This window comes from Elgaria multicarinata, chromosome 2 (assembly GCF_023053635.1).
Source record: "Elgaria multicarinata webbii isolate HBS135686 ecotype San Diego chromosome 2, rElgMul1.1.pri, whole genome shotgun sequence".
In the NCBI taxonomy this organism is placed as follows: Eukaryota; Metazoa; Chordata; class Lepidosauria; order Squamata; family Anguidae; genus Elgaria; species Elgaria multicarinata.
The window spans coordinates 158,656,899-158,683,541 of record NC_086172.1 but is presented as its reverse complement, the minus strand read 5'-3'; the positions used below and the strand labels follow the sequence as shown (position 1 = coordinate 158,683,541).

The 26,643-nt window shown below is 45.0% G+C and overlaps 1 protein-coding gene across 1 annotated transcript; it reads left to right on the top strand.

Moving 5' to 3' along the window:
• Nucleotides 1-1,918: 1,918 nt before the first annotated feature.
• Nucleotides 1,919-26,405, top strand: DDX24 (DEAD-box helicase 24). Its single transcript, XM_063118003.1, has 10 exons — nt 1,919-1,952; nt 5,459-5,487; nt 8,779-9,494; nt 11,489-11,872; nt 14,120-14,273; nt 17,164-17,679; nt 18,566-18,641; nt 19,864-20,052; nt 22,700-22,829; nt 24,836-26,405. Exons 3-10 carry the CDS (start codon nt 8,786-8,788, stop codon nt 25,087-25,089), a joined length of 2,412 nt encoding a protein of 803 aa, XP_062974073.1. The 5' UTR covers nt 1,919-1,952; nt 5,459-5,487; nt 8,779-8,785; the 3' UTR covers nt 25,090-26,405.
• Nucleotides 26,406-26,643: the final 238 nt, after the last annotated feature.

Sequence of the window (26,643 nt, the reverse complement as noted above, 5' to 3'; positions counted from 1 at the left end):
TCTTCTTCCCCACCCCACCTGCTATGGAGAAACTCCCTACCTGCACATCGGAATATACATGTAGGGCCCTTTCTCATTGGTACATACATGTAGGGCACTTTCCACACCTGCATGGCAGAGCATGTAACAAAGTGCCAAAATGTATACAAACCAAAACATTTCAGAAAACAACATTTCCTTCCTATTGAATAGTTTCATGTAATGAGAAAGCCAAGGAGTTGGCAATTACCCACTGCGCTTCTGCCTCCTAGTTAGTTAGGGTGACTATATGAAGAAGGGGACAGGGCTCCTGTATCTTTAACAGTTGTATAGAAAATGGAATTTCAGCAGGTGTCATTTGTATATAGGGAGAACCTGGTGAAATTCCCTCTTCATCATAACATTTAAGGTGCAGGAGCTATACTAGAGTGATCAGATTTAAAAGAGAGCAGGGCACCTGCAGCTTTAACTGTTGTGATGAAGAGGAAATTTCACCAGGTTCTCCCTATATACAAATCACACCTGCTGAAATTCCATTTTCCTGCATTGAGCAGGGGGTTGGACTTAATGGCCTTATAGGCCCCTCCCAACTCTACTTTTCTATGATTCTATGAAAAAGGGGGTGTTCCAGTGGGTGGGGAGGGGAGAGCTCAGAACACACAAAATCCTATGGTCTCTTCAGACCCGGCTTTGTCCCAGCATTGCACCTGCTCTGGATGGGCTTAAAGGACCGTCCAGACGAAAAAGGAGATAAAGGAAAATGGAGGGGTGAAAAACACCTGTCACACCTCCCACACTGTTGGCAGCAGCCCAGCAAGGCATAGGATACTAAAAAGCCCCAGAAATTGTAGGCTTGCATCTAGGAAATGTCTACCCTATAGGGTTGTGTCCTAAAAGTGAAAATGCAATTGTTTAAAAGTGTTAATACAGTCCGCCCCGCACACTCAGGTCCTCTGGGGTGAACTTACTTCAGTCAGCTAAAACTAGGCTGACATCAGTTTCCCAGAGGACCTTTTCTTCTGTTGTCCCCAGATTGTGGAATGGCCTACCGGAGGAGATTCGGAAAATTAACTCTGTGTGATTTTAAGGCAGCTTTAAAGACTAGCCTTTTCTGGCAGGCCTATCCAGATCAATGTTAAATCAAGAATTTTTAAGCTGTATTGATTCCTGTTCTAATGTTGTTCCCCGCCTCGATCCAAAGGGAGAGGCGTGTAAAAAATAAATATATTATTGTTGTTATTGTCGTTATTATTATTATTATACCACACTGGCTATGTGAAGAAGTATTTCGTTCCCTCCTGTTCCTGAATCTCCCACCAATTAATAATCCATCAAAACTCCACCTTAAGCCACAGCAATAACGCCCACTGGATAGCATACAATTGCAGAAAAAAGACAGAAAGTTGAAAACTACAGAAAGTAAAGATGATATAAAGGAGTGTGTGGAAGAAAAAACATACACATCAATCAATCTCAGTCTTTTGTGTTGTACCCCGCCTCGATCCAGATGGAGAGATGGGTTATTATTATTATTATTATATTCCCTTTCAGTTTTAACCCTGTGAGTGTTTAGCCAACTCTCGCATACCTAACAAGAGAGGGAAGAACTCAGTGGAGGCTGGTGGCTCCGATTGCGGTGGGAATCCGATTGCTGTGAATCCAGGTGCTGAACCCATTTTGGGGTCAGAGGTCAGCACTTTGGATCGCTCCTTAGAATTCTGGCTGGCTCTGACTGAAATCCAGGATAGACCCACAGCCCCACTGAAATCGGAGCCACCAGGCTCCACTAGAAGAACTGCAGAACCTTTACTAAAGTATAAGCCGCCGCCCACTCCTAATAAGGTTTTGACGCATCCGGGCGCAGGAGAATGACGTCAGCGTGCTATGGCCGCTCCCAGGAGGCTCCCCACGTGGTAGGGATTCCAGGAAGCATCGCCAAAGAGTCCGGTGGAATCTTTACGGGAGGCTTGTTGGTTAGTACAAACACGGCTTGATCGGCTATCAGACCCGCAAGCGGGCTGGAATAAAGCAGGGGGTGGGGACAAGGACTGTCGTCCGAGCGACTGTATAGATAAGGACTGGGAAGGAGAGGATTGTAAAGGTTGTAACCGAGAGGACGAGGAGCTCAGTAATTGACTCCCTTTCCATCCCGCCTCAATCGCTCTTGTGGGATGCTGTTTTCCTTGTTCTATTAAGCCGTTTATAGCATGCTGGCTGGGACATGCTGGGACTTTTAGGAATTCATTCTGTGTAAACATGCATAGGATTGTTCCTCCCGCCTACTTATTGCTTGTTTTTAAACTTGTATTTATATGCCGTCTTTCTCCGAAGAGCTCGAAACGACAGACATAGTTCTTCCTTTCCCATCCTTCCTTTATCTTCGTAACAAGCTTGTAAGGTTGGACTGGGCTGCAGTTTCAGATTCATGGCTGAATGGGGGTAGGACCTGCTCCCCAGTATTTGAAAATGAAGCCTCATTGAAATCAATAAACCTTCTGAATAAACACTGGTGAGAGTAGGGCTGTATTGTCATCCTGTACACGTGGATGCTGGTTTGATTGAAACTCACACTGTAACACTACTGTTACATTCTCCTACTGGTTGAGGGGCACTGTTGCGCAGTTCTGGCATTATGTTGCTGCTGACATGGTATATTATTGGGAGGTTATTGATTGATAGTGATGGAAAAGTCTCTCATTATTTTTCTCCCTCCTTAAGGAAAAAATATTTTTCCCCCCCTCCTCTTTTACCATATGCTACCTTCAGTAAGAGGCAGTATGCCTATGTGCACCAGTTGCTGGGGAGCATGAGAGGAGGCTGCCGTTGCACTTAAGTCCTGCTCGTTGGTTTCCCATGGGAAGCTGTTTGGCCACTGTATCAACAGAGTGCTGGAAAAGATGAAGCCTTGGTTTGATCCAGCATGGCTCTTGTGTTCTTATTTCTGTTTTTGTGATTCCTTACACTCTTTTGTAAGCATTCGTTTGTTTCCTGGTTGCTTGGAGGGGAGCAGAATGCCGCTGGTTTTTTATTGCCGTTAACAAATATGTGGCAGATGGATTCAACAGGTGCCCACACTCTATCACTATTTGTACATGGTGGCAAAAGATACATCTGCTGAATTTCAGCCTGTTGTGCAGCTGTCAAAAGTTGGTACTTTGCTGGTAGAAAAGTACAGCCTTGCCTAAAGAGCTGCATGTTTAAAACTGGATGCAGTGTCAACATGTGACACTGAATGTCCAGACCGTGTAATTTAGAATTAAGGCTAGAGTGCTGATCAGATTTTTCAAGAAAGACATTGGCACCGTTCAGAAGATACCTTAAACCACGTCTTTAACCAAAGTGGTTGAGCCAGAAAGCTGGGCCGTGTTCAGAAGACACCTTAAACCACGGCTTTAACTATGGTGAATAAAACAAAAAGTGATTAAAGCTGTGGTTTAAGGTGTCTTCTGAACACAGCCTGGCCTTCTGGCTTAACCACCATGGTTAAAGCCATGGTTTAAGGTGTCTTCTGAATGGGGCCACTGTGTTTCTGTATGGAAGCTTATCTTCTTTTATTTCGTTATGGCGTTACTTGTTAGTAAGTGAGGAGCAAATTTAGCAGCATAACAAAGTTTCTCTCCTTAGCTATTTGTTATATCTGCAGGCACCTCTAAGCATAGCAGAAGCAGTCAAAAGTGCCAAAGGCCACTGCCTAGCAGTGTCACATTAGGGTGCTGTCTTATATATGTTAAGACATAAAAAGTGATATATCTCCCAGCATGCCTCAGCCAGCCATGCTTGCTAGGGATTCTGGGAGTTGTTGGATTTTTTTTTCTGTCTAAACATGCATTGGATGTTTAGTGATGTTGGGCCAGTCATACACACTTGGGCTCACCTGCCTCACTGGGCTGTTCTGAAAATAAAATGGGAGGAGGCTATGTATGCTTCCTTGGGGGAGGCCAGAATAGAAATGTAATAAAATAATGTATCACATTTTTAAAAGTTAATATCATTGTTTCACAGTGACAATCATCTAGAAATGGCAATAGTCCAAAAATGGTGGATCAACATTTTGGTCTTCCTTGACACTCTGTCGCTGGCTGTTGTGGAGTAAAGAAGTGTCAAAAGGAGATTGGAGTCTGAGACTCCTGAGTTAGACTTCATCAGCAAGTTCAGTTCTATCACGAGAGGCTTGAATCAGGATAAAGGATTGTTTTTATCATGCTACATGTGTTAATTGGCCTATCTAGTCCCAGGTTGCATGCCACCTGAATTTGCATAATTATCCTCGTTGGCACGGTTTCTCGAGTCATATGAATCTGGCAAGGGTGACTTGTTTGGGTGGGTAACAAACAGTCCTACATCACCCCATGGGGTTCTACATGGTTTGTTACCCACCCCAACTAGCCACCTTCGCCAGGTTCAGATGACACAAGAAGCCACATCAGCAAGGGTAATTATGCAAATTGGGGCAGCATGCAACTGGTATGCGCAGGGTGGTTAACAAGCCCCGTAGCTTATTAACCACCCTGAGATTGTGTGAACCAGCTCAATGTGATTATCACTGCCAGTACTTTCTTCATTTAATTTCCTTCCGGCCTCACTGTTTATAACCCCACATACACCCAGCCTACCATACGTATCTTATATAAATCTGAAATTAAGACTCCATGCATAGGATGAAGTGGGCTATAGTTCACAAATTTATTTATGCCAGAATAAATTTGTTAGTTGTTAAGATGCCACAAAACTCTTTGTTGGTTTTACCATCTGATTCGTTACTTTGGGCTCATCTACACGGGTGTAGCGGGAGGGAGGGGGAGGATCGCGGACTTACCTGCTTCTGCAATCCTCCCCCAGTGTCTATACAGCTGTGCGGTATCCTGGAAGGGAAGAGGGACGTTGCTGGCGCCTTCTCCCCCCCCTTTTTTTTTTTGAAGAGGAACTGCGCATGGTGAAAAAGTAAGGAACCCCCTCGCCAAACTCTGCGCTGACCCCCCCCGCCACCATCCCAGGGATGGTGAAATTGCTGTCCCCCACCCCCATGGGCACAGAGCCACCCCGTGCAGCTCTGTGCCCATTTGAGGGCCTGTAAGGCTGTGCCACACCAGCTGCGGTCCTCGAGGTTGTCCCAGGACTACGGAAAAACCGGGACATCCCCGGTTTCAGTTATCACGGGGAAAGACTGTGGTCATCCCCAGTTGACCTCAGGATCCCCATTTGGACACACAGGGATGACCTAGAGATGACCCCGGGATAACTGCCTTGTGTAGACATGCCCTTTGTCATTAGCTCAAGTGTCAAACATGTTGATGACTAACGTTCTCATAGCATTAGTACTTGAAGAATATTTGGCCATGATTTGACCAGTCAAATGCCCAATCCTGTCTAGGAGGTGTGCTCAAGGCCCCTTTCCTTCCATGTTTTCTTCTGCGTGCAAATCCAAGAAGCAAATTCCTATCCTACGCTGACTTAATTGTAACACTTTTTGAGTTCATAGATCCCAGCGTGGCAGTTGCCAGTTATAATGTAAGTTGAACGTCCTTGCTGCTTGAAGTAAAAATAAAAAAAATGAGAGGATTGCTGTTCAGAACAAAATATGTGGTACCAAATGTTCAAAACTAGGAAGAGAACAAAAGCATATGAAGGGCATTTTGAAGCATGTTGTAGTAGGAGGTGGCTCACGAGTGAGTGTTTTAACTTGTTCTTCCCCAGGAGAAACGTTAACTACAACATTGCAGTAGCTGTTGTCACCTTTTATATCAATGGACTAAACAGGCTAAGGAGGAGGAGGAGCCAAGGGAGAACACAGAATAACAGGCTCAAGTTAAAGGAAGCCAGATTCCAGCTGGACATCAGGAAAAACTTCCTGACTGTTAGAGCAGTGCGACGGTGGAATCAGTTACCTAGGGAGGTTGTGGGCTCTCCCACACTAGAGGCATTCAAGAGGCAGCTGGACAACCATCTTTCAGGGATGCTTTAGGGTGGATTCCTGCATTGAGCAGGGGGTTGGACTCGATGGCCTTGTAGGCCCCTTCCAACTCTGCTATTCTATGATTCTATGATAAGGTCTCCTGCATTATTAAGAGCCATTCCCATAGCTACTAGCTGTCCCCTCTTTCCCTGGTGTTTGTTCCTTTGGAATAGGAGGGCACCATAAGATGCCCACTTCATTTGTTCTGTATTCATATCCTTGCACATAAGCGTGTATATTTTGCTCCTTTTCTTTCCACGCTGTCACTCTCCCACTAAGGGTGCAATCCTATGAGATGTGCCCTTGATGCTCATAAACCTCCGAACTCAAAGGCTTACTAGCATCCATTGCAAGGCAGGAGACGTGGTGAATCGTTGTCTCCACTGCTCTTCCCACTCTGCATTTTAACTAGATAGGCTTTTTTTGCCCGTCTAGCTGGGGCGCGTCAGGAGGGGAGGAAAGGAGGCTGGAGAGGCCTGAGGATACTGCGTAAGCCACCCTCTTCAGTACCCTGCCCACTGAAACACCCCCTTTACCCCCTCTCCGAGGTTTCCTCTGTGGCAGCTGTGAGGTGGAGCTGGCAGGGAGCACTGATTCCTGGGCCTGAGGTCAGAGACCTATCTCCAGCCTCAGATCCGGGAATCCAAAGTATCCTATGTAGCCCCCACCCACCCCCATAGGTGTTGTCTAGGGGCTGTAGGGTTGTTCCCTAATTGAATTCAGCAATATAATATCGAATCAGTTGCATTTTTTTCCAGAAAGCTTCCCTAAATCTATCTGATCTTCTGTTTAAGTGGACCATTCAAGTCACCAGGAAACAATAAAGCAGTTCATATTGGATTCCTAATGGCCAGTAACCTGCTAAAATTGCCTGTTCTTGTTCATTTACCAATACGGCGATCTATAAGCTTAACTTCAGAATATTACTTTTTTAATATAAACATACTGAAATGGTTAAGGGCTTAATCTTGACTTGACCAAATAACTTCTGAGATCAACGTTAGAGGCCCTGCTTGTGTGGCCACGTGTCAAAGCCATTAGGCTTTCTTAGTGGTGGTCCTTCACTTGTGGAACTCTGTTCCAATGGATGTCTTCGGGGGGCATCATTACAGGTATTACAACCCCTAAAGACTTAATCATGACCTATAATTGTCATGACCAATTGTCATAATCATGACCAACTGTCTCTGCAGAGGCCACCAGTGAGAGAGGAAGCAGCAGCCAGGCACCTCTCCACCGTGCCTGGGTCAGCTCCAGCTGAGAGCCCCCTCCCTCCTGCTGTCAACTGTAACTGCTGAACTTTCCAACTAAGATTGTAGTGCCTGAATTTGCTTTCCTTTCCCCCCTCCTCCTCCCCCCTCCCAATCCCTTTTCCTTTTGTGTCATGTCTCTTAGATTGTAAGCCTGTGGGCAGGGACTGTCAAGAAATACTTTTGTAAGCCACCGTGAGAGCCTTTTTTGGCTGAATGGCGGCATATAAATCCTTAAATAAATAAAATAATTGATCACTCCTTCCATTGATTGGTTGCCATTAGGATGACCATATGGAAAGGAGGACAGGGCCCCTGCATCTTTAACAGTTGTATAGCAAAGGGAAATTCAGCCGGTGTTATTTGTATGCATGCAGCACCTGCTGAAATTCCCTCTTCATCACAGTTAAAGCTGCAGGAGCCCTGCCCTCTTGACCAGATAAAAAAGGGGGTAGGGCTCCTGCAGCTTTAAATGTTGTGGTGAAGAGGGAATTTCACCAGGTGCTGCATGCATACAAATGACACCTGCTGAAATTCCCTTTTCTGCACAAGTGTTAAAGATACAGGAGTGCTGTCCTCCTTTTCATATGGTCACCCTTTATGTAAGAAATTTAAATGCAAGTCTCCCTAACTTAAATGAGTAATATTTATTTATTACATTTCTGTACCACCCAGTAGCTGACAAACTGAGACACACGGACACATTTATGCACACCTGAGCTTAGGAATGGTCAATGAATTGTTAAAGATACTGGAGCCCTGTCTTCCTTTCCGTATATATAGTCTTATCTGGTTTTAATGGTAAATTTCAGTGTTATTGTTAATTTTGATTGGATTATCATTTCAATATTATTTCTTATCAGTTGTCTTGTTGTGTTTTATGTTTTTGTATTTTGTGTGTTATCTTGGGAGGTATTTCCCTAAAAGCGGGCTGATAAATCTTTGAAATAAATAAATAAAACGATGTAGTGAATGTAGGGATTTTTCGAGTTATGGTGAATGTGCGATCAGAATAGGCAGGAAGGTCTAGGGGAGTATGGGTAGGAGATTCAGGGGTTAAGAAAGGAAGAAGCAGGCATCTCAGAAGGCAATATGGAATTTGGGGCAGAGAGGACTTGGCAAAGGTGGGTGGGAGTGGTCCAGAGCCATGGGAGGAAGAGGGAGGATTCTTAGAGGTGAAGGCAAAGTAGAACACTGAATAGACAGAGAAGAAATGCACATAACTAGGAGCTGCAGAGACAAGAATATGCATATTGATCTGCAAGAACCAAATCAGCTACTGCTCTCGAGGGAGGCTCAGGGAGTGCTGACAAGGGAGAGGGCCTTCTCAGTGGTGGCCCCCTAACTAGAACAAGTGCCTCACGGGGGCCAACTCTTTTATCTTTTTGGCGTTAGTTGTCTAAACAGGTCTAGTATTTTATTAAAATATTTTTAGCTATCTGAATTGTTTTAAATTTTGTACGTTTAAATTTTTATGCTGTATTCTATGCTGCATTTGCATCTTGTATTTTATTATATTATAAATTGTTGTAAACTAGTCAACCTCCTAAATTAATAACCTTATTTGCAATATTTCCCCTCTTTTCTTCTTTAAAGCCCAGTCATGAAGCTCAAACAAGGGAATAAGTTTAAGACACCATCCAAATTTAAGCGAAAGGGCATCAAAGTAACCGGAAAATGGAAACCCATCGAGATTGACCCAAATCTCTTTGCTGATGAGCAGCTTGGTGGCTTAGTATGTTTCGAGGAACTTACAGATTATAATTTGGTGTCTTCCTCGAAAGCTGGAGAAGGAAAAGTCAAGAAGAGAAAACCCATTAGGCATGAAGAAGAGGACGAGCCTGGAACCATTCCCAAAAAAAAGAGGAAGAAGGAGAAAAATCTGGAATGTGAAGCAAGGAGCGAAGATGAACTTCAAGTGGAGGAAGTGGAAATGGATCACAAGGCCAAGAGCGAAGAGACCCTTGTTAGCCAGGAGCAAGATGAGAGTGAGGCAGGGGATGCTACCGGCCTAGCAAGAAAACCAGTGAAGAAAAGGCGGAAGAGAGAACGGAAGAAGAAAACGTGTTCTTCTCAAGATGGCCTTAAACAGGATAGATCTTCTAAAAAGGCTAAAAACTGGACGGCACAAGTCTTGTCTGCTTCTTTGGATCGGGAAGTAAACGTTTCTGCATGGAAAGGCCTCTTTGTTCCTAAGCCTGTTCTTCAGGCACTGAGCGAATTGGGGTTCAGCGCGCCGACACCCATTCAGGCTCTGACTCTGCCTTCTGCAATTCGAGATGGCATGGATGTCCTTGGGGCTGCAGAAACAGGTATAACGTCACACTACAACAGTGTCTTGTGTGCACCAGCTTTCCACGGTCAATGATGTGTATATTCTTTATAACGGGGGTGTTGAACCTTTTTCAGCCGGAGGGTCGAAATCCATTTTGGAGCACCTCTCGGGGGCCACATTCCAGTGGTGGGTGGGTGAGGCCAAAAGCAAAAGGGGCAGATCCTAAAATAGCAGCATATGTTATCTTAAAGCTCTTATTGCCAGTAACTAAGCCTTAGGAGAGAAATTTCAACCTTTCAGAATGGGAAAAAACTGTGCAAAAGCCAGGGAACAAAACAGCTGGTGGAAGGATGGGGCAAGGGAAAAGGGGAACCCAGGGATGTGTGGATTTGGGTCCCCGTGAGTGGGGGGTGCAGATTTGGATATGGGAGGATTGGATTCCCCCCCCCCCCCCAACGTGCATCACTTTACATTCTTTTAACTACATTCTGTAGCTCGTTCACCCAGTTCAGAAAGATTATTTGGGAAGTCTTTGCAATTCTGTTTTTGCTTGTTGTACCACCATGAGTCATTTGGTGTCATCTGAAAACTTGGCTGTTGCACTGCTCACTGCCATCTCATTCATAGGCTAAAATGCACAGGCTCCAGTACAGATCTGTCTCTGTATAAGGCAGGACCATATGTTTAATTGGGAGAGAGCTCAGTACCATTACTCCGTGGTAAAGCACATTGCTCTAGGTCGAGAAGATCTCAGGTTCTTTCCCTGATCTCTGCAGCTACAAGGATCAGCTAGCTGATCTTTAAAGGAACCCTTGCTGAATCCTGGAGTTCTGCTGCCACTCAGAATAGACAACACTGGACTAGGTGGGAAAAGAGTCTGATGGAGGGGTCCCCAATTTGGCACTCTCAGATGCCATAAAATTCACAGCACCTCCAATGGCACCCTTGAAGTGCCCACAGGCACCCTTAAAACTTTTTAAATGATTTTATTTTATTTTTTCCTGTTTTTTTTTAACATAAACACATGGATTTGTATATATAGCAATGAATTATTATTACTTTTCTATAATGTAATAGCTGAAGCGCTCTGAAATGAAATGTACACCACTTTCTAGCAATTATACATGGGCTTCAACAAAAGCAGACCATTTATTCAAATAAGTATCCATTTGAAGGTGCCCATCCTTTATGCCCATCCTTTCACATAAACACTGTAATGCCCTCAATTCATTGCATTATAAGAGGTGAGCATTTATCCTTCCAACGTTGTTATATCAGTCTTTTAGCTGTCAAAATGGTGCAGAGAATTTATCTGTGCTGACTGTTTGTACATCTCCATGAAGCAGGTAAATTATTTAAAAGAATGTGTACATCAGTGAATCTTAAAGGCTATTCCAGTACAAAATTTTCTGTGTCATAACTGTTCCTGAAAAACAGCAACTGATGGACGCTGCCAAAAATATATGTTGTAGTAGTAGTAATAAAGCTTTATTGTTTCAACCTATGGTTACAACAAGCATAATAAAAACAATACTAAAACAAATCATACATACAAGGTCAGAAATTTTGCTCTATTCAATTGAGCTGTAAGAGCGAAGTTGGCCAATGCCAATAGGACAGTCTTGTTGTTGCATGTAAACACCAGTTGGACTTATTCACAAAAAAACGATCTAAATATTTAGAATGAATTTCAGAATAGACAGGGCAGTAGAACAAATAGTGAGGCAGATCCTCCACTTTGCATTAGCTGGATTGCGCTGCCAGCAATAAGATGAGTTTAGACAATCCCTTGTTAAAGAGACTTTGTGGTGTCTAATAGACCCAAAGCAAGCTTTTGCTGACTAAGGCGTAACCTAAGATCATAGATACGATAGGTAGATGCCAAAGCAGGGATTAGGCATTTTGTGGTTCTCAAATTTCTAAATGTGCCCATGAGTCCAGAAAGATTAGGAAGGCCTGGTTTGATGTAGCATAAATTCACTTCCTATCTTTCTAACGTCCCTTTTCATTCTCTTTGTGTGTGTGTTTTAGGAAGTGGAAAGACTCTGGCTTTTGCCATCCCAATGATCCATTCCATTCTGCAGTGGTACAAATCAAAAGGTTTGGCAAGCGGAAGTGACAGCCCGCTCGAAGGAGGAGCAGAGAGCGAGGACGGCACGCCGAGGCAGGCAGCGAGCGAAGAAACAGGGGGCTTGAACTCTGATGGGGATGAAGCCAGTGATGCTGTGGACCACGACGAAGCTCTGGAAACAGGCTGTGCGAAGGTGCTGGAGGATGCGGAGTTCGATTTGGGTCCTGCAAAACACGATGCAGATGCACATAAAAGCAATCCTCTCCTGGGTCTGGTCTTAACTCCTACAAGGGAATTGGCCGTTCAAGTAAAGCATCATATTGACGCAGTGACCAGGTTCACAGGTATGTCTTGTTTCCGGTGCCCCAGCTGTGTACAGATGGCAAGCTTCCCTCACTGACTTTGCTACTGGCTCTGACTTCATAATATGGAAGCCTTTCTTCAGAAAATGTTTCCTGCAGTTTCCTTCCCTGCAAGTTTCTAGCTCTCATTGCCGTGAAGGTATGCTTGGAAGTGTGTGGGCATGGTCTATTGAAATATCAGAAGCCGGAGAGGTATCTAAATAAGGATTTTAGTGGCGGGCAGAGGAACTTCAGTACCTTGCGTGGTTCCTCCCCTGATCACGACTAGCAAAAAGTTAAACAAATTATCCAAAATAAGAGTGGTTGTTATTTTGCATAATTTAGTGATTTGTGCAGGTTGAGAATTTTTCTTTTTTTGGCCATAGAATTGCATGGGTGTAAGTTGTTTAAAGAATAGTACACGTGGTCTTGAATATTGAATATGGGTTGGATGCCGTTTTGTGTGTTTGGAGATGCAGCTCGTCTACACATATTGAATTAGAAAGAGATTCATAGAATAGTAGAATTGGAAGGGGCCTATAAGGCCATTGAGTCCAACCCCCTGCTCAATGCAGGAATCCACCTTAAAGCATCCCTGACAGATGGTTGTCCAGCTGCCTCTTGAATGCCTCTAGTGTGGGAGAGCCCACAACCTCCCTAGGTCATTGGTTCCATTTAGTACTGCTTTAACAGTCAGGAAGTTTTTCCTGAAGTCCAGCCAGAATCTGGCTTCCTGTAACTTGAGCCCGTTATTCCATGTCCTGCATTCTGGGATGATCCAGAAGAGATCCTGGCCCTCCTCTGTGTGACAACCTTTCAGTTATTTGAAGAGTCCTAGTTCTGCATCTAGCTAATTGCTGGATGACTTCCCCTGACGGAAGTCAACCAAAACATATTGGAAATTCTTTATTAAGCTGCAGTTAAAATTTATCAGTGTTCCCTCTTGCATTCTTGGTGCATCCCTCTTCCTGCGTGTGATCTGTATGGGTTTTTTACTTTTAGGAGGCAATGACTGAATTCACTCAACATGATAACCCACACACAAGGTTGAGTATGGTTTGAGTGTGGGTAATTGTTGAAATGTGGGTTATATTTGAAACGTAGGTTCTTGTGTTATCTGAACCCAGCCATGCTACCAAACCATGCTTTGTTAACCACAGACAACCCATGAAGAGAACCCATGCTTTGTTGTTGTGTTGTGAACTATGGGTTGTTCGTGGTTAACAAACCATGGTTTGTTAGCATGGCTAGGTTCAGACAACATGTTTACCCATGTTTCAACAACAACTCACAGGTCACCAACAACCATTATTATTTTTATTATTATTATTATTAATTTATATAGCACCATCAGTGTACATGGATTATTGTGTTGTGTGAATCCAGTCACTATGACCAGCATCCTACCAATATGTTTTTAATAGATTATAATTATCTTATAATTATATTTCTGGCAGTGAGCAAGGAACAAAATAATTACAATACACATCTAAACAGAAGCCCTGTCTTGGTGACTTAGGTTGAAAGGAAGCTGTCTTATACCTGGTTAGAATGTTTGTCAATCCAGCCCAGTATTTTCTAGTCCAATCAGCAATTGCACTTAGTGCAGAGTTAAACTATGGAATTCGCTACCACAAGATGTCGTGACGGCCACCAATTTGGATGGCTTTAAAAGGAGGTTGGATAAGTTCCTGGAGGAGAAGGCTATCAATGGCTTCTAGTCCTGATGGCTATGTGCTACTCCAGTATCAGAGGCAATAAGCCTATATCCACTAGTTGCTGCGGAACATGGGTGGGAAGATGCTGTTGCACCATGTCCTGCTTGTGGGTCCCTGGTCGACAGCTGGTTGCCCACTTTGTGAACAGAGTCCTGGACTAGATGGACCCTTGGTCTGATCCAGCAGAGCTCTTCTCCAGGTTCCCAGCCAAGAGGACTTTCCTATCAACTCCTAGCTGATCTTTATAAACTGGATACGCCAGGATTCAACCTGGGACCTTCTGATTGCCAAGCATGTGCTCTACCACTGAGCCCAGGTCCTTCTCCAGGAAACACAAATAAATATGAATAGAGCAATGCATGGCTGATGCAGTGGAACTTAACGCCGTGGGAGTGGGCCAGGGATTTCTCACAAAGGTGGTGAAGCGTGTCATTACTTTGCTTTTTTATGCTAGAAAAGCCATGCACGGGGACGTGCTGCCGCTGAAACAGTGATTCCTCTCCTTAATGATTTGTCCATTGTTGCCTTCCAGGCATTAAAACAGCCGTTCTGGTGGGCGGAATGGCTCCCCAGAAACAGCAGCGGATCTTGAAAAGGAAGCCGGAGATAGTGATTGCGACCCCAGGGCGTCTGTGGGAGCTCATTCAGGAGAAGCATCCGCATCTCTCAACACTGCGCCAACTCAGGTATTGAGAGCATTTTTCAGAAGGGAAGGAAAGAAGAAAAATCAGCCTTACCTAAAGGAGCAAAGGCTCTTCAAGTGTTTCTAAATGCTTCTAATATTTGCTGATTGGGACTCTTCTGTTAGATCAATGTTCTTTTCACCCAAGGACGAGATCCAAACAGCCCTTAAGCACGACTCCACCATTCCAGCGACAGAGGGTTCAAAAGCGCTTTATTGATTAGTAATCAAGGCCTGGTCTCTTCAAAGGGAGCAATCAGACAAAAGACATAGGGAATACGATACAGTATTTGAGCTTGCAAGGGGCAGGGCCCAGTAGCAGCATTAACCAATCAGAACATAACACTGAGGCATAGCTAATTATGCTAAACAGTCCTGTAGACAATACCTTTGGCCTGACAGTAAGTTATAGAAGTTAACTTCGACACAGCAGCACTTGGAGACAGCTGGAGCCAGGATTCTTGTTTATATTAGATAAGAAGGATACAAGGATGCACACAAGGAGACATTCTCATACAGGGCATTATGACATTTTGCTTGGTGTGCAATGGAGACTTTACAGTTTCCTGTTAAAAATGGAGGTGGTTATGCTAACATTTCAGCCTCACGTACACCAAGCAGGATATTGCACTGCGAAAGCGGTATGAAAGCGGTATCTAAAAGGCAGGAGCCACACCAAGCAGGATATAGTGGTATGAAAGCAGCATATGGTATGAGTCAATACCCCAACAGTTGTCAGTGCATTTCAATGCCGCTATAAAGCAGTCATGTGGCTCCTGGCTTTTATCTACCACTTTCATACTGCTTTCAGAGTGCAATATCCTGCTTGGTGTAGATTAGGCCTTCCTTGAGCCTGCAGCTTACAAACGCTTGTATAATTGTTGTTGCGGTTATAATGGGAGCCGTTCTCACTCTTGCTCTGTGTTGCTGCCAGCTGCCCTCCACTTCCTGGCTTGGCTTCAAAGAACACTTCCAGGGAGTGGTGACCACAGTCTTACGACTTATCCATTGCCCTTGTTAGAGCAGCCTTCCCCAACCTTAGACCCTCCAGATGTTTTGGGTCTCACCTCCCATCACCTCCAGCCAATGGGAGTTGTAGTCCAAAACCTCTGGCGGGGACACCAGCTTGGGTGAGATTGTGCGAGAGCGTTCACATGAATGATTGTTGTATCAAAACATGGTACTGAGGTGGATCAGCCCCACTGAGTCTGGAACAACTCTGAGCACCAATGGTGGCTATGGATAGCCAAGTACAAAATAAGGCACCCAGGATGCAGTGTTGGGTGGGGGGTTATTTGCAGGGACTCTGACATCATCTCCCACCACCACCCCTCAGAGTCTCCTGCTCCCTCTGAGCTTAGCTGCAATCATTACAGTAGTATTTATTCATTATGTTATGTATTACATTTATATCCTGCCTTTTTCCTCAAAGGAACCCAAGGCAGCATACACAGTCCTGCTCCTCTCCATTTTGTCCTCACAGCAACAGTAATCCTGTGAGGTGGTTTGGGCCGAGAGTCTGTGACTGGCCCAAAATCACCCAGTGAGCTTCCATGGCCGAGTGGGGACTAGAACCCGGCTCTCCCGACTCCCAGTCTGACACTCTAACCCTTACACCACACTTGGCTCTCCAGTAGCCGGTGTGAGATGAATTCGGCCTACAACAATATATACCTTGTTGTAATGTAAAGTATTTTGGGCTGGCTCCATCTCAGATAGGCTGTTGGCTCTTTAGCTTTACAAAGGGTTACCTTGGTGAAGGTAACATTGCTAGAACTGGTTTGTTGATATGGATCAACACAGCTGCCCAAATGTTTGGACTCTGCTTAGGGGCGTGGCTCTGGTGGCTGTCATGATGGGTGCCTACACTTCGAAATTTACCACTACACCACTGATTAAAGCTCACCAAGACTGAAGGGCCCGTGCTGTTTTAGAGTATTTTAAGAAGTGCTGTGCCGAAAATGTTGATTCTTCCATTTTTGGCATTTCGTGGGGCGGATGGCGGTGGAGGGAAGAGAACTCTAGCGAAAGTGGCTGAGAAGGTGAGAATTTTCTCCTTGCGAAGAGGGTCAGGGTTTCCACATAACTTTTAAGTATAGGCAGTTGTTGAGGGTTATTCTTTCTATTTATTTTTTTAAAAAAACGCCCCCAGCACTTGTGGGAGTTGAGGAGTTTGTCCTGAATGCCTTTTGGAGAGGGAGAGCCAGTGTGGTGTAGTGGCTAAAGGGTTGGACTGGGAGTCGGGAGATCCGGGTTCTAGTCCCCACTTGGCCACGGAAGCTCACTGGGTGACTTTGGGCCAGTCACAGACTCTCAGCCCAACCCACCTCACAGGGTTGTTGTTTTGAGGATAAAATGGAGCGGAGGAGGAGGATTATGTACGCCGCCTTGGGTTTCTTGAAGGAAAAAAGTGGGCTATAAATGCAATAAATAAATGGTCTCCAGTAGGCATTCAGAAAGAACTGCCAGACTCCCCCAAGTCCTGGTGGGTGTTTAAAAATAACAATAATAATCAATAGAAGGAAGACCCCTCAACAACTGTGTACGCTTAAAAAGACATGTGGAAACCCTGTCCCCGTCCCCAAGGAGAGAATTCTCCGAAATTCTCCCCCTCCCTGCCAAAGAGGCAATAAAAACAATGCCACTTTCGCAGGGAGAGAAAAACTTCCCGAAAATAAGGGGGCAGGATTCAGCCCAGCACTACTTTTCAGGGGCACGGGCGGCGTGTGCCATCAGTGGCGAAACTTCAGTTAGCCCCACTGCGCCCGACGAAGGGCCTCTCGAGGCTGCCATCCTTTTTGTGTGCTTTATCAGGAATGGCTTTCCTGAAGCGTGTCGGAGTTGCATCTATCTTGAATCAAAACCCCTCAGACTCCCTTGCTTGTGCTTGACAGGTGCCTGGTGATCGACGAAGCAGACCGGATGGTGGAGAGGGGGCATTTCTTAGAGCTCTCTCAGTTGCTGGAAATGTTGAGCGATTCTCAGTATAACCCGAAACGTCAGACGTTTGTCTTCTCTGCCACCCTGACTTTGATCCATCAGGCTCCCCTTAGAGTCCTCCGGAAGAAAAACGCCACCAGAATAGACAAAAAGACGAAGCTGGAGATGCTGATGCAGAAAGTGGGTATCAAGGCCAAGCCCAAAGTGATAGACTTGACGAGAAGAGAGGCCACTGTGGAGACTCTCACGGAGACCAGAATCCACTGCGACACGGAAGAGAAGGACTATTTCCTCTATTACTTTCTGCTTCAGTACCCAGGCAGGACCATGGTTTTTGCAAACAGCATCGATTGCATCAAACGGCTCACTGCCCTCCTCACTATATTGGATTGCAACCCTCTGCCTCTTCATGCAAACATGCACCAGAAACAAAGGTTAAAAAACCTGGAGAGGTTTGCCGAACGCAACAGGTCAGTTTATCATAGAATCACAGAATCATAGAATAGCAGAGTTGGAAGGAGCCTACAAGGCCATCGAGTCCAACCCCCTGCTCAATGCAGGAATCCACCCTAAAGCATCCCTGACAGATGGTTGTCCAGCTGCCTCTTGAATGCCTCTAGTGTGGGAGAGCCCACAACCTCCCTAGGTAACTGATTCCATTGTCGCACTGCTCTAACAGTCAGGAAGTTTTTCCTGATGTCCAGCCGGAATCTGGCTTCCTGTAACTTGAGCCCGTTATTCCGTGTCCTGCACTCTGGGAGGATCGAGAAGAGATCCTGGCCCTCCTCTGTGGGACAACCTTTGAAGTATTTGAAGAGTGCTATCATGTCTCCCCTCAATCTTCTCTTCTCCAGGCTAAACATGCCCAGTGTATTTGTTTATTTGGTTGCTGCTTTTTCCTGCCCCTCAAAACGGCCCACGTGAAATGGCGAGAATACAACTAAAATCAGGAAAGAGGAAAACGCTGCCACATAACCATCTAGGATCCGGTATCCGAGGCAATATGCCTGTTTGCACCAGTTGCTGTGGAACATGGGTGGGAGGATGTTGTTGCACTCATGTCCTACTTGTGGATTTTCTGCAGGCAGCTGCTTGGTCACTGTGTGAATGGAATGCTGGATTCGATGGACCCTTGTTCTGATCCAGCATGGATAGGTTATCTTCTTTTTGGGCCACTTTTTCATTTAGGTTTCTTTCTCTTCATTACACTTCTTGTGACATATCACAAATGTGTGTTTTTTTGCTGGTGTTCAATATGCCTAGCCATCTGGTCCCATCAAATTCAGTTTGGATGCCTTTTAAGGAGTGTGTTGAGCTTTGCTTAATAACCATTGGTCCTCGCTTCTGCCATTTCAGCTGCGCCCTCTTGACAACAGATGTTGCCGCTCGGGGACTCGACATTCCTCATGTGCAGCATGTCATACATTACCAGGTACCAAAACAAAATCCACTCCTATTCTCTGTTTGCAAATTTTGTGAATAACGTTAGGGCTGTGTACTGCTTCAGCTCCGAATCTAAATTCCGAGCCTTAAGCAGGCTGATTCGGACTGAATCGGTCGAAAACCGAAGTGGGTTGCCTCTCGGCCGAATTGGTCTGAAGTGCTTCGGACTGATCCGGAACACCCCTGGGCCAGCCCGTTTTTAAAATGGTGACTCTTGAAGAGACCTGTACAACTGTGGGTGCTCACAGTGGGTCTAGGTAAGGAGCATGCACAGTGGGGGCGCAAGTGGGGCATCCGCTTGGCAGACACCCGTTAAAGAATTATTCAGACATCCGAATCTTGATCCAGATCCTCAAAAGAGGTATCCACATGAACCTACCCGTACACTGCACTCAACATCTAAGGTCCTCCTCCGAGTGTCTACTCTGAGGGAAGCTCGGAGGATGGCAACAAGGGAGAGGGCCTTTTCAGTGGTGGCCCCCCAATTATGGAACGATCTCCCTGATGAGGCTAGCCTGGCGCCAACATTGTTATCTTTTCGGTGCCAGGTTAAGACTTTTCTCTTCTCCCAGGCATTTAACAGCATTTAACAATGCTAAGTTTGTTTTTTAATGGACTCCAGAACTGTTGTTTTTTAAATGGATACTGTTGTGTTTATACTGTTGTTTTTATGTTTCTGATGGTTTTTAAATTTTATATACTTTTTAATGTTTACTGTTTTAACTTTTGTGAACTGCCCAGAGAGCTTCGGCTGTCGGGCGGTATATAAATGTAATAAATAAATAAAATAAATAAAAGGTGGAGGTGTCTATGCACAGCCCGAAATAACATGAATGGTTTCAATAGCAAGGAGGGTTTTATATTCAGTTGGAGTCCAAAAGCCTCCACAGTGGCCTCTCTTGTGGGTTGAAACCCAGAAAGACAGTGGTGAGAACCTGGCTTAGGATCCTGGTTTGTTAGGAGAGGAACAAGCTAGAGTTCCCAGTTTGGATGGCATTCTAAACACAAACCACAGATGGAAAGTCCCTGGCTTGTTTAGCCAGTCCTCATGGCAGGAGGGGCCAAGCAGGGGGCAAATGTGCTTGCTTATTCACAGTAAGTCAGAACTGGCTCACTGTGACATGCGAACCAGGCGTGGTGCCGAACATGGTCACATGCCATTCTCTCTGCCTTGTCCCCATGAAAGCGTTTAATCCCTTGCGCCATTGCAGGTTCCGCGTACCTCTGAGATTTACGTGCACAGAAGTGGCAGGACCGCCAGAGCTGCCAATGAGGGCTTGAGCTTGCTGCTGATTGGCCCAAGCGACATGGTGAATTTTAAAAGGATTTATAAGACGTTGGAGAAGAATGAAGAGCTTCCTTTTTTCCCTGTGGAAACAAAATGCATGGCAGCCATCAAGGTAAAATGCATCTTGCTTTTGAAATTGTTGGTGTTTTGTTGAGTGTGACACTTTCCATGGTTACTCAAGACTTCAGAACAAATGATAATTTTTAAACACCTGGTATGGGAACCTGATCAGAGAATGTCTGTGCACTGTAGAGGTGGTTCCAACTAATGACTGCTTCCTGGGATGTCCTTTCTCTGGCTTTTAGGTTTTTCTGCAAGGTGCTCTTTCAAAACAAAGAATTGTTTGCGTATAATCCTGCTCTTCCTCCAAGGAGCTCAGGGAAACCAAAGAACCCATCTTGTAATCATTTTCTAAAACCTCCTTTTTCCTGAGGTTTTCATCCTTTTCATCCTGGGCAACCAGGATGATCAGGGGTCTGGAAACAAAGCCCTATGAAGAGAGACTGAAACCACTGGGCATGTTTAGCCTGGAGAAGAGAAGATTGAGGGGGGGACATGATAGCACTCTTCAAATACTTAAAAGGTTGTCACACAGAGGAAGGCCAGAATCTCTTCTCAATCATCCCAGAGTGCAGGACATGGAATAATGGGCTGAAGTTACAGGAAGCCAGATTTCGACTGGACATCAAGAAAAAACAGTTACCTAGGGAGGTTGTGGGCTCTCTCACACTAGAAGCATTCAAGAGGCAGCTGGACAACCATCTGTCAGGGATGCTTTAGGGTGGATTCCTGCATTGAGCAGGGGGTTGGACTCGATGGCCTTATAGGCCCCTTTCAACTCTACAATTCTAGGATTCTATGAAGACATGGGGCTCTCCATAAGCCATTTCTGAAGAGGAGATTTGCAAGGGTAAAGAAGAAGAGGTTGAAGATGAAGTACTTTGTGACAATGAGGCATCCTTTGTGGGACATGGTGCCACAGTCTCTTGCCTCTTGCTTCTGCTTGTGGCTACTAGTCATGATGGCTATATCACAGGCAGTATGCCTTTGTACACCAGTTGCTGGGGTATATGGGCGGGAGGTGCTGTTACACTCATGTCCTACTTGTGAGGTTCCAACAGGCCGCTGGTTGTCCACTGTGTGAACAGAATGCTGGACTAGATGGAGTCTTGGTCTGATCCAGCATGGCTCTTCTTACATTGTGCTGCTGTTGCAGTACATCGTTCTAATTCAGCTAGAATTTGGTGACATTAGAATTCTTTCATAGAGCCAGCCGGGACGTACTGCTGATAAATGTAGTAACTTTGACCTCAGTCTAGACATCCAGAAGGTGAAATCTTTGTCCATGCATTTTCCTACGCCTATAAGAAATGAGCAGGTACAAAATCACATGTGGCCAATGCATCATGGGGAAGTGATACGTGGTCGTTCTGTTTTGATCTACTACAAGTTGGTTCAGACCTTTCGTTTCGTCAAACAGAAGAGCCCTGCTGGATCAAGCCAAAGGCCTAACTAGGCCAGTACCCTGTTTCGTACAGTGGCCAACTAGATGCCCCTGGGAAGAAGGGCGGGAGGGCAATCGCATTCTCCCACTGTCATCATTCCCCAGCAACTGGTATCCAGAGGTGCCCATCTCTTGAGTTCCGTTACGTTGGAGCAGAGCTACTGCGCTCTAGCAGAGCCGAAGTCCATTTCTTTCAGTGCACATCTCTTCTTGGCCACCAGAGCCACAAAACCAGAAACTAATATGTTATGCAGGTGCTCGCCTGGAAGAGACAAGCAGAAGAGAGCAGGAGTTATGTGGAGATGTTAAAATTAAAGCTGTTTTTAATGAGCTCGGTTTTAAGCAGTTGATTGCAAGTAATGGATGATTTTCAAGGTTAATTTTTCCTTTCTTTAGCTTCTTAAGAATTTCCAGTCATTTCTACTGCTTTAATAATGTAGTCTTTTACTGTGGGTTACAGGAGTAGATAAATCAGCATGTCCAATCGACAGCCTTGCGCGGTCCCTTTTTGGAAGTGTGTGCTCTAAGCCTTTGGCGAATCATCGGGACCTCTGTCTGTGCTAAGGACTTTTAAAACTGTCATTTTAAATGTTTTAATATTGGAATATGTTTAATATATTTTTAACTTAGTATATTTCTATTTATAGGTTTTAAATGTATATGTTTTAAATTTTGTAATGTCGCCTTGAAGCCCAGCATTGGGCAAAAGGCGGGATATTATTATTATTATTATTATTATTATTATTAATAATAATAATAATAATAATAATAATAATAATAATAATTGTACCACAATACCTGACAGAACACCTCTCCCAACATGAACCTACCCGCTCACTGCACTCTACATCTAAGGTCCTCCTCTGAGTGCCTGGAAGCTCGGAGGATGGCAACAAGGGAGAGGGACTTTTCAGTGGTGGCCCCCCAATTATGGAATGATCTCCCCGATGACGCTCGCCTGCCGCCAACATTGTTATCTTTTCGGCACCAGGTCAAGACCTTTCTCTTCTCCCAGGCAGTTAACAACATTGTGCTGAGTTTATTTGTTTCTAACTGACTCCAGAATAGTTGTTTTTACAAGGATACTGTTGTTTTTATGCTTTTTATGTTTTTAATCTTTGTATGTTTGTTTTTAATGTTTACTGTTTTTAACTTTTAGGATTGTGTTTTTTGCTGTACTGTTTTGAGTGCCCCAATTCTGTCTCTGCCATGTAATAAATAAATAAAAATGTTTGGCCCTTGTGTTTTGTTGCAGGAGCGCGTGAATTTGGCGAGGCAGATTGAGAAGGTGGAATATTTCAACAGCCGAGCGAAGCACCATAACTCTTGGCTCCAGCAAGCCGCAGAAGCGCTTGAGCTTGATCTGGATGATGACGATCTAATAGGCAAGTCACAGGGTTTGTGGGCTTCAAAGGGAGGAGCCATCCAAGAAGGAGCCACAAGGGTCCTATCTCCTGGCCGAAAAGAGGAACGCTGCACCCATACAACTGAGAGTCGTGGTCATGGTTTCTATCTTCATTTAAAATCCATTTTGACCCAAAGTAGCTGTGTGTGTATATATATTTGGGGTCATGTTTCTGTGAGGGTGTGGGGCCGGGAGAGGTTAAGCCACAAATTCTGCAACCATGGTTACATCATAGTGCCGGTTTAGACATGTGCTACGCGTAGTGCGCAGTTTAAGTGTTCAAGAAAAGCACATGATGCAAACTTTGCCTTAGAATGCAGGCAGGCAATCTCATCTCTGGATGCTTCCCAAAAGAAGGGACTGTCAGGGTCAAGCAGGGCATGTGCAGCAGCTGCAACAGTTCATGATCCTTGGAGCTCCAAAACTGGAAGCGGTTGCACTTGAGATCTGGGCGCTACTGGCTTGGGTGAGATTCTGTCCCATAAATTCTTACCTCCTACTGCAGGGAGGATATTCCCAGGCAGTCTCCCATCCAAGTACTAACCAGGCCTGACCCTGCTTAGCTTCCAAGATTAGAAAAGATTGAGCATGTTCAGGGTAGTATGGCCATAGACCTCCTACTGCCTTACATTGACTGGGTTTGCACAACATGACAACCTGCCATGGGCAGCCAGTCTTGGTAGATTGTCATGTTGTCCAAACCTCTGACGCATTTTCCTCAGGGTGGCTTATTTTTCCTCAAGCAAGCCACCCTGAGAACCCATGACTTGTTCATACCCATGTACCCAAACCTGGGAGAGCGATTTTATCAGGGGATGCTGGGATCATCCACAGAGACAATCTCACTAGTGCTACCTCCAGCCTCCCTTGCCATTGACTGCCCCCTCAACCAGTGCTCAAACTTTGGAAGGACCGTCACTTGTTTACCACCTTTTTAAAAAAAAAACAATGAGGCTTCGGGAGTACGCAAATGGATATTGGCTCCCCACCCCATTTTTGCAGCATGAACAATCCACAGTTCACAGCTGAGCAATAAATCATGGGTTCTCTTAGAATCATAAAATCATAGAATAGCAGAGTTGGAAGGGGCCTAGAAGGCCATCGAGTCCAACCCCCTGCTCAATGCAGGAATCCACCCTAAAGCATCCCCGACAGATGCTTGTCCAGCTGCCTCTTGAAGGCCTCCAGTGTGGGAGAGCCCACAACCTCCCCAGGTAACATTCCATTGTCGCACTGCTCTAACAGTCAGGAAGTTTTTCCTGATGTCCAGCTGGAATCTGGCTTCCTTTAACTTGAGTCCATTATTCCGTGTCCTGCACTCTGGGAGGATCGAGAAGAGATCCTGGCCCTCCTCTGTGTGACAACCTTTTAAGTATTTGAAGAGTGCTATCATGTCCCCTCAATCGTCTCTTCTGCAGGCTAAACATGCCCAGTTCTTTCAGTCTCTCCATAGGGCTTTGTTTCCAGACCCCTGATCATCCTGGTTGCCCTCCTCTGAACATGGTTAACAAACCATGGTTTGTTAGCATAGCTGGGTTCAGACAACACAATAACTCACATTTCAACAACAACCTGCACTCAACCCTTTACTGTGGGCTATCGTGTTGTCTGAACTCAGCCCAACTCTTTGTCCATCTAGCCCAGCACTGTCTGCTCTGACTGGCAGCGACTCCCTAAGGTCTTGGATAGTAGGCTTTCCCTAGTGCGGTTCCCCAAGATCATTGGCAGTGGAGACACTGGGGCTGAACCAGGACCTTCTGCATACAAAGCATGTGCTCTACCACTGAGTTAAGAACCTCCCTTACTTGAAGGAGGAAACTGCTCAGAAGTAACATTTGATCCAGCTTTGAGTCTCTTTTTAACAAGAGATGTAGGGAATTGAACCACTAGGTGCTTGCCCTGAAAAATCTGAGGATGTTGCTTAAGCGATAAAACTTCGCTTACTCCTTTTGATATTTTGTGACGTTGTCCTGTGTGTGTCTACAGGAGGCCGGCCCAGCGAGCAAGAAGAGAGTGAGAAACAGAAGATGCTGAAGGAGATGAAGAAGCATCTGAAGCGCTTTCTCTCTCAGCCAGTATTTAAAAACCTCATGAAGACCAAATACCCAACCCAGTCCGGAAAACTGCTCGTGTCTGATCATATGGGAGAATGTTCCCAGTCTGCGTTAGGTGCCATGTCAAAAGCCCAAGTGAAGAAGATGAAGAAGAAACAGCAAAATGTAGAGAAGTGGAGTAACTGAGAGGACATGTGGGGTTGCAATAGAGACAGAACCTCCATTTCTCTCCCTCCGAGCTTTCAGGTCCTCAGATCCCCTCTTGTGCACATAGGAGTTCTGGAATCCTCTGTTGTTGTTGCTCCCGTGCCCAGTCTGGGTGCGCGTGAAGACCTCTGCCCACCTGGTTCTTCCTGGCACAAATGTTACAAGTGTTGCCTAGCTTCTTGTGTGTTCTACATGTCTTCTACATGTCATCAGGAAGAATCAGGTGGCTAGTAGCTTTTCAGTGCAATTTGTTTGATGAAGCAGTAACTTCAGAGACAGGAGCAGCCTGGTATCTTCCAGTGCCATTGTATGGGATTTCCCCTTAGGGGCAACCATCGTTGTTGTTGTTTTGTTGTTGTTTCCCATACATTGTCCCTGAAAGGGGCCGCATATCACATCCCTTTGCTCCCAGGAGCATTTGTACCCCCATTTTTAACACGCGGCAGCCGCACGTTTTGGCCACTTGGAGTGATTATTTGACTCTTGGGTTTGTTTAAAGAAAAAGACATGTAAAAGATAAGGGCACCCCTCAGAAATGTTAACTAGTTAAAGAAAACATAGCAGACGTTTGGGACATGTGAAATCCAGAGAATAACTGTGTTCTGATCCACACATTGGTCGTAGTGGTGTGGATCACGTCAGTTTGCTTCAAGATCTGGAGCAAACAAATTCACTGGCCATTCCTAAGCTCAGGTGTGCACAAAGGTGTACGTCTCAGTTCTTCAGCTATTGGGTGGTACAGAAATGTAATAGATAAATATTACTCATTGAACTTAAGGGGACTTGCATTTAAATTTCTTATATAATAGGGTGGCCATATGAAAAGGAGGACAGTGCTCCTGTATCTTTTAATATTTTTGTATAAAAGGGAATTTCAGCAGGTATGCATGCAGCACCTGGTGAAACTCCCTCTTCATCACCACAGTTAAAGCTGCAGGAGCCCTCCCCTCTTGACTAGGTACAAAAGAGGGCAGGGCTCCTGCAACTGTTGTGCTGAAGAGGGAATCTCACCAGGTGCTGCATGCATACAAATGACACCTGTTGAAATTCCCTTTTCTGTGCAACTGTTAAAGCCCTGTCCTCCTTTCCATATGGTCACCTTATTACATAAAACTTGTTTGCGATTCTTGAATTTTATGTTAGCATTTGTTTATATTTACACGTTTATAGGCTTAGAATGCTGCAGCAATAGGGTTGTTCTCTTTTGGAGAGGGGGGAAAGATGAGATGAGTTTACCCTAAGCAAAATAGAGAATGTACTTCCTCTTTTGATTTGTGCAGTGGAAGTCTTTATTAAAATATTTTGAAATTTTTTTAGCACGTAAATCGTTATGATACATAAATGCTGCAATGTCGATGCCATCTTGGTTTTGTAACTGTGACAACTTTTATTCAGCCTTCCAGTACTTTACAACACTCTGTTGCCCCCATCTGGCAGCCTAAGAGAATGCAACCTTGGCTCTTTCTATATCCCACAACCTGGAGATCTACCTTAAGTAGACCTCCTGCCTTAAGAGTTGTTACTGCTTTGTGT